General features: G+C 43.9%; 1 protein-coding gene across 1 annotated transcript in view; it reads right to left on the reverse strand.

Annotated features, from left to right (window-relative positions):
• The window catches only part of tnk2a (tyrosine kinase, non-receptor, 2a), a gene marked incomplete at both ends in the record, with an annotated part of 50,718 nt that extends 41,187 nt beyond the window's left edge, over nt 1-9,531 (reverse strand). Inside the window, 9 exons of the mRNA XM_080020461.1 lie at nt 932-1,078; nt 1,178-1,304; nt 3,208-3,389; nt 3,647-3,742; nt 4,838-4,987; nt 5,455-5,688; nt 6,096-6,166; nt 8,107-8,269; nt 9,421-9,531. Of these exons, the coding sequence (XP_079876587.1) occupies nt 932-1,078; nt 1,178-1,304; nt 3,208-3,389; nt 3,647-3,742; nt 4,838-4,987; nt 5,455-5,688; nt 6,096-6,166; nt 8,107-8,269; nt 9,421-9,531 (1,281 nt within the window). The remainder of the gene's footprint in view (nt 1-931; nt 1,079-1,177; nt 1,305-3,207; nt 3,390-3,646; nt 3,743-4,837; nt 4,988-5,454; nt 5,689-6,095; nt 6,167-8,106; nt 8,270-9,420) is intronic.
• Nucleotides 9,532-11,204: the final 1,673 nt, after the last annotated feature.

The raw sequence follows: 11,204 nt of genomic DNA on the forward strand, positions 1-11,204 counted from the left end.
AACATATATAATACATTTTCAATGTGATATTTACCAATGAAATATCTATATATCTATTATTAATGTCATTGTCATCTGCTATTATAAGTTTCTATTTCCAACCAACCAAAGTACATTTCCCTGGCATCTTCTATGTCATTTCTGGAAACATTTTATTACGATACAATTGAATATCACAGGTTTCCAGTGATCGCGTTTCTTTCAAAGACTTTTCAAGCACCTCAGCACAAAAGGGCTATTTTCAAGGCATTTCAGTGATTTAATTTCTGAGGATGAAATTCAAGCACCTCAAGCACCTCAAGGACCTGGTGAGAACCCTGTCAAATAACTAATGAGTCAGGCTACGGAAAAGATAGATCGGACCTGCGAGATGCTGCTCGAATATATTGCAAAGGAGATTCCACACATGGGTAAACGACAAATACGGTTTTTAAAGGGAAGTCAAAAGAATATTGAAATACATGCATTTATAGTTTTTTATATTTTGTAAAACACATGTATTTTGTCTATTCACGTACGTCTATTAAGTCGAAAGACTTTTTACATCTTTTTTTTTTTTTTTTTTTATGTCAGGCCGTACAACATAAATAAAGCTTTGTAGGTCTTAAACACGGTGCCAACGCCTGACATTTTAAGCCTTTTAAGCCACAAAACTCCCAAAATTACCTTTCAAGTTGAGCGTACTTTATAGAGATGTTTTCTCTTTAACATGTGTCTTCATGTCTAGTTTATTTCAATGATAATTGGTTCGGACACAAATAAAAGTCTTGTCATTGACCCACATCATCAGCTGATCTCCTATTTTAGTTGATGGTGATCATTTTGTAAAACCGTTAAGATTCCACAATCATATTATGTTCCTGACTCGGGTGACTCTGGCAGCCATCTTTTGTGTGCCGTGTGCCACTTTGTGCTCTGTCCCGTACCGCACCTCCAGCAGGAAGTCCCTGAGAGCAACAAAGGTGGGTCTGTCCTCCGCTTTGGGGCTCCAGCACTGCAGCATGACGTTGTAGACGTCCTGTGGACAGTCCTCTGGCTTGCACAGCCGCTCCGCCTCCACGTCCACCTTGTGGAGGATCTGCACGCCAACACACACACACACACACGTGGATACATATAAACACACGCACGCACGCACACACATACGCAGACACACACGCACACACACGCACATTACCTGACTCCCGTTGAGCCCCAGCCAGGGCTCCTGCCCGTGAGTGAACATCTCCCACAGGGTGACGCCGAACATCCACGTGTCTGAAGCGTGAGAGAAGGTCCGAGACTTCAGGGACTCTGGAGCACACCTAGAAAGAGAGAGAGACAGAGAGAGGGATGGAGAGAGAGAGAGAGAGAGAGAGAGAGAGAGAGAGAGAGAGAGAGAGAGAGAGAGAGAGAGATGGAGAGAGAGAGAAACAGAGAGAATTTAAAAAAACAAACAAACAACCAAAAAATCAGCGATATAGCGATACAGGGAAAGAATCACGCAAACAGATCTAAAACTGATGGGATAATCTCCTTGCAGCTCCACTGTAGTTTAAAATCCTGCACCCACGCTCGGACTGTCGCCGGGGCAACAAACGACGGAAGGACCTCTTGATTAAAAATGTTCTCTGGACTGTACATTTAGTCCGGTTCAGTCCGTTGTATCTAAAAGTGGCAGAAAGCTCTTCTCCAAACTTTTCAAATAAACACTCCAAATAGTGTTGAGAGAGAGAGAGAGAGAGAGAGTTGGAGTTATAAAAACCTTTTATGTATTATTTACTGATTCCCATAATATGCGAGGTAGAGATAGAGAGACTATTGCCCCATTGCGCTGCACCAAAAACCCGGTTACACCCACTAACATTCCTCATATGTCACCAGTGGGGAAGGAAAAACCCGGGTCTCGGTCCCGGATTAAATGACCCAGCAATAGACTCGGGTTTTAATCGGCTCCACCTCCAATCGGCTCTGATGTGAACAGGACACCTGGGTCATGCCACTAATTTTGGTCCCTTTACCGGCGCAACGCACATTGAAATTCCAGACGTTGGCGCGTAAATAGACAGCAATATCCGTGTATCATTCCATCATTTCATATTCATCTAGAATCCAAAACCAGAAGTTATTGACTTTTTTCCGCATGGGGAACCATGAAGTGATTTTGAGTGTGGGGATCACTCCATGGAGACCACAGTGTAGAACCCCCCACGCCGCTCGGTGGGGAGCGCTGCTTCTACTGTGGTGTGGGGTCGTTCATGAATGATCCGATTCTTTTGAACGGCTCAAAACGTCTTTATTTTTCAAGTTTTGTCGTTCGTTTGTTTATCGTTGTTTGTTTAAGTTGCTGTCTCATCTACTGTTTTATTCCCAATCACACAGGAACCATGACACGCCCCTTTTCCGGCGTGTTTGTGTTTTGTGACGTCATGGTAAAGGTGTAAATCGCCAATTTTTAGTGGGTTGACCCGGGTTTCAAAAACACTCCAGAGGCCAGTGCACGGAGAGGGACTGATGCACCCGTCTCCCTCTCTGACGGTACAGACGAAGCGCGAGCCAGCGATCAGCGCCCGAAGTTTGAACATCTGGGTATGGAACTAAACCGTGTGTAACGGGGACACTCTCTCTGTAACTCTCTCCCCAATCGCCCCCTCTCCATGCATTACGCGCAGAAAATAATCTGAAGGAGTCTACAGGTCGTGTCCCCTCCTGCTCGGGTGACCCACACCCACACTGTTTTCAGTTGTTTTATTTGGAGGAACAGGGCTCGGTAACCAGGGCAGAGGGAGAGCCATGTTCGAACCACACATATAAAACTATATTAATGATTCGCTTTATTTATAATTCCTTGTTGAAATGTTATCCCTATGCAGTAATTCCTGTGCAGGCTGGACTTAAAGAATCTCAGTCGACTGATGGCTTTCCTGCTGATGATTCGACTCGTCTCCTTTCAGGGGGCAGCCCTAGTACTATCAGTCCCTAGTACTATCAGAATATTAACTGGGCTTGAGGAAAGCCCACAGTCATCAATTATTCCAATTCCGAACGTCCAATCTGAATATCAGGCTGTGGTATACTTCAACAGACTGTGTGTAGTGAAAACATTGACAGTGAAATATGTCGCCATTCATGTGGCGTTGACGACCGACGGCCCTCCCAAGTGGGCCAACGTCAATAGGATCCCCCCTTCTGTCTCCAATAAAGCCGCCCCCTGATAAAGTGTCCTACCATGCGAAGGGGACCTTGTGGCTCTCCTCCATGACATAGTGGTCAGTGTGTTTGGGCAGCGCCCTCATCAGGCCAAAGTCGCCGATCTTCACTGTGTCGTTGGTGGACAGCAGAACATTGCGGGCCGCCAAGTCCCGGTGGAGGAACCGCCGCTGCTCCAGGTAGGCCATGCCGCACGCCACCTGCACACACACATCAGACACATGCATGGAAATATGAAAAATACAAACACACTTCCACTCATACTTAGAACGAATTGCAGTGTCTATATAGTTAGAACTCTTTGTTTTCCACCCTGTCACATGCAGCACATGTACAGATATTATATTCAGTATATTTATGCAAACTTCCCCTACATTTTTGATTTTTATCTATCCATCCCTCTGTTATTGATTGTTTGGATGCATGGTGTATGTATGTGCCTGGCGGTGACGCTGACCTGAACAGTGTAGCCGCACAGAGCGGAGATGAGGATGTGGCCCTGACGCTTTCTGAGACGATCCAGCAGAGAGCCCAGAGGAGCCAGCTCGGTCACCTACACACACATAGCAGGAACACGTGCACATATATGAACAGACAGACAGACAGAGAGACAGACAGACAACAGACAGACACACTGTTTGAGACACACATTTTAAAATGACTAGGGAGTCAAGCCCTCATAAACTTCGGGTTGCCAGGTTGCATTGGAAACATAGTGTATGTATTATGTTGAGTATATGTATGTATGTATATATGTAGAGTAGGTATTATGTTGAACCAGTTGTATTCAAGTGTTTTTTTGCCGGGCCCCCCTCCCTGGGAATTCAAGGACTTGACACCCCCCATTCCCAAAAGTACAAATGAAAAATGTGTCATATGGAAGCTAACATAGTGAATAGTAAACAAGGTTGAGCAGTCACATTCATTTGTGGCTTGTATTAACTATTCACACAAGCTAACAGGGCAGAAAGGTGCAAAACTAATGAAATAATAATAACAAGTTAGTTATTAGATGAAGTGTGAATTAGTTAAAGTGACCGAGTCCACACCGCACACTGGACACGGTCCTACTTGACATTCTCAATTAGAATTTCTACATTTATAGTAAATAATATGATGACGTCATAAAGCATCTTACTCTTAATCTCATCTCATTGGTTTTAGAATGGGACGTGTGACATGCCAGTTAACCAAGGCAAACTGAAAAATTTGGGTTAAATTTGTTCGGTTTTTCACTAATATCTGCTCCGTATGTGGATCGATTTGGATGAAATTTAAACCACGTGATCCTTGTGAAATACCGGCTTACACAAAACCTTAACCTTGTAAATTTCCCAAGTGTGGGACTAATAAAGGTTTATCTTATCTTATCTTATCTTAAACATGTTCGTAGATTCTGGCCAAGTATGTCTGCCGGATAGTTTTAGCCAGGCTGGATATTTCGGCGTGAAAGGCATTGGCCCGTGTCCTTATTATTACTAGAGGTACTCACTTAACGACGAGTTCTGTTCCTAGGACCTGGTTATTATGCAAATTGGTCGATAAGCGAGGACCTGGGTTATTTCATGGTCAGGGGGCGTGGCGATTGCGTCTGTGTGTGTGTGTGTGTGTCTGTGTGTGTGTGTGTGTATGTGTGTGTGTCGCTCACCATCTTCATGGGCTGGGTGAGGACGATGCCATAGAGGCTGATCAGGTTCTGGTGGCTCAGTGAGTGCATCGCGTTCACCTCCCTGATGAAGTCGTCCAGAGCCTCCGAGTCCAACACGCCTCCCTTCAGACACTTCACTGCAACGGACAGCTGGAGGGAGGAAGGAGAGAGGGGGAGAGGAGGGGAGAGAGAGTTAGATATATGTAAAAACATCCATAAAATCTGCATTAAAAAAAAACATTTAAACCAGAAGTTGTTCATTTTTGGTTTATTCTTCATTCTGTTTTTACTGCATATGCACATTCTTCAGGTTTATACTGCTTCAATTCTTCAGAGTTATTTTCCATTGTCTTGCCAGATCTTTATATTTTTATTTACAGTGAGCTGTGAGGCTTTATTGTATATTTGACTTTTTTTCCACATATATTGCCACATTCTTTTTTTATTTTCATATTTATTATTTTATTGTTGTTATTATTACTGCCTCTTGTTTGATGTGAGCTGCTGGGACACTGCAATTTCCCTCTGGGGATGAATTCTCTATGAATCTCTCTCTCTCTCTCTCTCTCTCTCTCACTCACTCACTCACTCACTCACTCACTCACTCACTCACTCACCACTCTGCCGTTGGGTCCGGTCCACTCTCCTCGTCTCACCACTCCGAACGAGCCGTCGCCCAGACGCTCAAACAGCTGGAGCTCCGCCTCCCTGATCAGGCAGGTCAGCGAGGCCCCTGATTGGCTGCTGCTGCCGCCGCTGCTGGTGGTGGGCGTGGCCAGGTCAGCCTGGGGACCGGGCTGCTGCAGCTGTTGCTGCTGCCCGTCGGCCTCAGCTCGTTTCCCTGGAAACACCTGCCCACAGAAGCACGTAGGTATCGGAGGGTTAAATATAATACTTTTATAGACAAGTTTTAAAAAAAAACAAAGACATTTTTTTCCATAAGGTAAGTAAATTCAATCAAATGCAATTGTATGCATATTGCATATATGCAAATTGTATCATGTAGAAGCAATAGAACTTACAATTTTGCTCGATTGTGTTCAACATTTAAAAAGTAAGAAAGACAGGGAGAGGGGGAGAGACAGAGGGAACGGGGAGTAAGAGAAAGGGAGGGAGATGGATGATGGAGATGATAAAAAAGAGCGGGAGAGAGAGGGAGAGAGAGAGAGAGAGAGAGAGAGAGAGAGAGAGAGAGAGATAGAGATAGAGATAGAGATAGAGATAGAGATAGAGATAGAGAGAGAAGGGCCGACTGCACCTTGCTCATCCAGGACTTGCGTTTGTAGAGCGCTCTCCTCCTCTTCACCGCCTCCCAGAGTCTCCTCTGACCTTAAGAAGCGGTTGAAAACACACAAAATGAACCACCGATAGGGATCAGAGGTGCGTCCCACGCCCTGAAACTCAACAGAAACAGATAACAAAGAGAACAATCGACTTCCGAACTCGGATGATAAACCTTCAACTTGTGGACATTCCCTACCGGACGTGGGAAACTTACAGGTCAGGCCAGGATATTCTCGGAGCCCGGGGGCTGTCACATCACCACCCATCTCCAAACATCCAGACCGCACCCCGCGTCTCTTTGCGTCCATCACCCGTTCTCCCCTCGGCCTTCCTGCACCCCTTCTTCCATCAGCTGTGCCGTGCATGACGGTATTTACTGGAGACCCTTTTTTTCTTGTTACGCGCCCGAACTGCCGTAGCTTTCACCGTCCGGCAGTCTCCATCAGTGGTTCGACAATCCCCGTCCGTCTGAATCATTCCATCCTCTGCTAGCGGTTTACCGCTGGCATAGTTGACTACGGAAGTTTTAGCCGTCTTCTCTTCGGTTAGCTGCTTCACGACTTCACACGCTACGTTCCAGTTTCTCCTCGTCCTTATATCTTTTGGCTTTTCGACCTCTCCTTCTGTCGCAGTTTCTCAGGAATTTCGCCGTCATCCAAGGTTGTTTGAGTTTCTTTGCCTTGTCCAGGACTTGGAGGGCGGTTCCCGTCACAGCATTTGTGAATGCGTCCGATATGTCATTCCAATCAGCGGTGCAAACCTTCCTCCGATCGTTGTTTTGAACGGTTCCAGCACATCTCGGTCTCTGGGTCTCCCGACATTGTACTTCCCCCGCGTGGTGGGGGGTCATCTTAAGGTTCTTGAGTTTCGGTCTCAGCGTCATTACGACAAGACTGTGATCACTCCCGGGGACAACTGTGTTTTGTTTCCATTTATGCCGCCTGCCCGTTCTTTTGTCTACAAGGATGTAATCAATCAGCCTCTTGGTGGCTCCGTCAGGTGCTGTCCGTATGACTCGTCTGGAGATTTTGTGGTCTAAGCGTGTGTTAGCAATCACTCGGCCATGCATCTCGTGTGACTCTCGTGTGACCCTTCATCCATCACTGTCTCCCCGGTCTTCAGCCATTTCATCTGTGTGATGCCGAGGATGTAACCCCTGTATCTGTCCGTCTTTTAATATTTTTATTTTGAAAAAATAAATGTTTTATTTAAAAAAATCCCATATTCAATGTGTTATTTAGCTGCCTGTGTAAGAAACAGCCATTCAATGTAATGATGTTATATATGTGCTCCCTCTACAGTACATGCTGTTTTCATTGTTGGTGGCGGGGTCCACCACTCCCAACAAAAATGGCTGCCGTAAATTTCATTAAGCAGGCGAAGCTAGTTGTGGTCAGTGAACTGTAGCTATGGATGAACATTCACAAAAAAGGAACAAGGAAATGCCCACCACCTCAAGCAACCAAGAAGCAAAGGATTATGGGATGCATGTAAACGTATTCATATTTTACAATGAGACGCCTGGAGGGAAATTCAGAGTTCGGCGTTATATTCACACTCCCAACGGGAATCCATTATCATATATCCAACTGCGATGCATTTTTACATTTTTACATTATTTATGGTTCAACACTGGCAAAAGCCTCAGTGTTTGAAACAAACAGGATCGTTAATGATACAACATAATGCCTCCAATTAATAAACAAAAAAGAAAAATCAGGGAGGCAACAGCAAATACGTTAAACAATACATCATTCAAAGTTGAAAAAAGATTCATAATGGATTAAAAAATCAACTTGGCTGAAAATTGTGTAACTGAGAAGGCAAAATAATAACTGTGCTTTTGTTGTTTTTCCTGAGTTTTGCAGTTGTGATAATGATAACACCACTCACTGACTCCAAAACAAAGCAAGCGTCTCTCCTGCGTAAAATCATGCTGCTGTTACGAAATATTTAATAAAAAGAAAAAAAAACCCTGGGCTCACCGGGACGCCCCATGCCGATCTTCTCTAGGTCTTCGTTCTTGACATAGTCGAAGTGGGAGAGGCGTGTAACGTTGAGCTCGTCGCGGACCCTCAGGAAGTACTGCTGCAGCTGCACGTCCGTCAGGAGCTCCACGAGCCACTCGGTGCCTTCCTCACACTGCATCTACACAGCCGGTCAGATGCTCAGTTCATCAACAGGGAAACTCTAAAACCTGATGTTTTGAGTGATTGGTGACAGCTGATCAAGTATTGAGAGAACTATGGAAGCAATTCTGTGTCAGAATCAAGAAATATATATAATAAAATGAATACAAAGGGGAGAATATGAATAAATACTACAATCTACAAATCTGTATTGAGATTTTGAATGCAAAAAAATAATCCATAAAGATAAATACGTAAATATATCTCTCCCTCCTGAAATAAGTGTTGTGTACATCATTTTACAAATAAATGTAGCATCATTTTTATGTGACTGAATATATTTTGTGTATATTTGTGAATTGAGACACCGAATTTATTCCATATTCAAGTTATTCCAACACCATCAGTGGTTCACTGGGGCAATGGTGACTGAAGAAAAAGTCCAAAAATAAGGCACACAAGTACTTTTACTTTTAATACTTTAACACTCAAATTACATTTAACAGCAAGTACTTTCTTTGTGTGTATGTGTCAGAGTGTGTTTTTACATGCATGTGTGTGTTTGCAGGTTTGCAGACATGAAAGTTATTAATGAAATATTTTCTGAAATAAAAAGTAAAAGTACTTGTTGCCTATAATAATGCATAAGGTGCTTTGGTACCTTTGTTCTGCAGATAACCCCTCAACAATAATAGTGAAAAAAATTGTAGAGGTGATCTTGTCGTAATTTATAAAGTATATAAATTACATTACATTAAATATACAAATACATTATTTTTAAACCAAATAAATGTGACTGTTTGAAATTAAGTAGAGAGGTATGCTTTTAAATCTACTTAAGTAATTAAAGATACTTGATAAATGTACTTATGTACAGAAATAAAGTACTCTTTGCACCACTGCACACTTACACGCACATGCCAAATAGCACACATGTGCAACACACACACACACACGCGCACACACACACACACACACACACACACACACACACACACACACACACACGCACACACAGTAATGTGAGCCAAAGTTAAACACACATCACACACGCACATCAAAATACAGTATAAACACTCTACATTTACACACATAACAATCAATCAGTTCATCTACTCCCCTATCACAAACAAAACCCCTGAAACACGGTAAACAACTTGAGACTTTTACCATTTGTCCGCCGTCCCTTGCCCTGATCTCTCTGCCCTCCTCCTCCTCCTCTTCTCCCAGTTCCTCTCCTCTGGCGTAGGGGAGGCGCTGGTACATGTAGCTCTCTCCCATAGCTGCAGCCGACCTGGTCCACTCCTCTACCCCTGTCCCTCTCTCCCTCTCTCTCTTCCTTCTTTCTTTCTTTCCTTCCTTCTTTCTTTCCTTCCTTCCTTCCTTCCTTCTTTCCTTCCTTACTTCCGCTGTTTTTTGTTTTGTCCCTTCTGTTAATCTCCTCTCTGTGACCTTCTCCGCTTAATGGATATCAACTCTCTCGCGCTCTCACACCCCATCCCCTCATCTGTGTCTAGCTATCTATAAAGCCCCCCCCCCCTCTGTCTGTCTATCTCTGTCTGTCTGTCTATCTCTTATGGCTTTTTCTTTCCCTCTCTGGCTGCTGACTCACTGCTTGCTACAGCACAGGACAACTCGACGCCCCGTCATCCCTCTCCATCTTTCTAACGCCCAAACACTCTCTCCCTCTCCCTCTCCCTCTCCCCCTCTCTCTCTCCCTCTATCTTTCCCTCTCGCTCTCCCTCTCTTTCTCTGTCTCTCACCCTGGCTCCAGCATCCAAGCCCACTGTTTAATTATTCAGCATCCCGGATGGGAGGACGCGAAAGGGAAGAAGAAGAGAGTGTGTGTGTGTGTCTGTGTGTGTGTGTGCGTGCGTGCGTGCGTGCCTGCGTGTGTGTAAGAGAGAGAGAGAGAGAGACAGAGAAAGAGAGAGAGAGAGAGAGAGAGGGTAAGGCAAAAAAACTGGATGAACATCCACAAAACAGACAGTTTTAACTGTTGCCATCATTTTACAGTGCGTAACCATGACAACAATAGCTCGATAGAGACGGACAGATACATATGTGTGTGCATGTGATGTCCACGGCCTAAATGAGCAGAAATGCATCAGTTTGTTTTTTTTCGTCTGTGTGCAAGTGTGGTATCGAGGGCAGTAGTCTAAATATAGGAGACATACATGTGGGCTTCATGACGCGCCTCTGTAGAATACACTGTTCTGATTGGTCCATAGCTGCTATCAGTGATACGTGATTGGTTCTTTCCAAATAATGACCGCTGACAGTTAATAATGACCGTTGTCATCGGCAACCACTTCTCCGCCTAGATTCACACCCCTCATCTCACGCGCCCTTCACGCTAGTGCTAACACTAGCTGGTGGCGCCATCTTGTGGCATTACATATAAACTACAATAGAAGACTTGAAGTGATTAATGTAGAGATACGTCTATTTTCACATTTCACCAACAGTAAATATGTTATACATAGAAAAGTCATACCTAGGGCAATCATTCGCTCCGTTGTTGCAATTAAAAGCTTTCTTAGCGAAAGCGCTTAAACTAGGCATAGAGGTAATAAAATCCTTTCAAATTAATATTAAGTTAAGTAAGTAGCAGTGTAATAAGTGGAATAATGTGCAGCCAGATGGTCATTATCCTATAATAACCCCCTTCACAGTGATAGAACACCTGAGACAGCTGCTGCACAACAACTGTGTGTGTGTGTGTGTGTGTGTGTGTGTGTGTGTGTGTGTGTGTGTGTGTGTGTGTGTGTGTGTGTGTGTATATATATATATGTATATATATATACTGTATATATTAGGCTTGGGCGATCGTGCAAAATTCATGTTGGCACACATAGCACGTAATGTAAAGTTGCAAATGTGGTCTCCCCATGACAGAAGTGCAGGATTTATTATTTATAAGTAAAGTATTTAAACAAAAAATATTCCCCTAG

Source organism: Zeus faber, assembly GCF_960531495.2.
Source record: "Zeus faber genome assembly, chromosome: 19".
Taxonomy (NCBI): domain Eukaryota; kingdom Metazoa; phylum Chordata; class Actinopteri; order Zeiformes; family Zeidae; genus Zeus; species Zeus faber.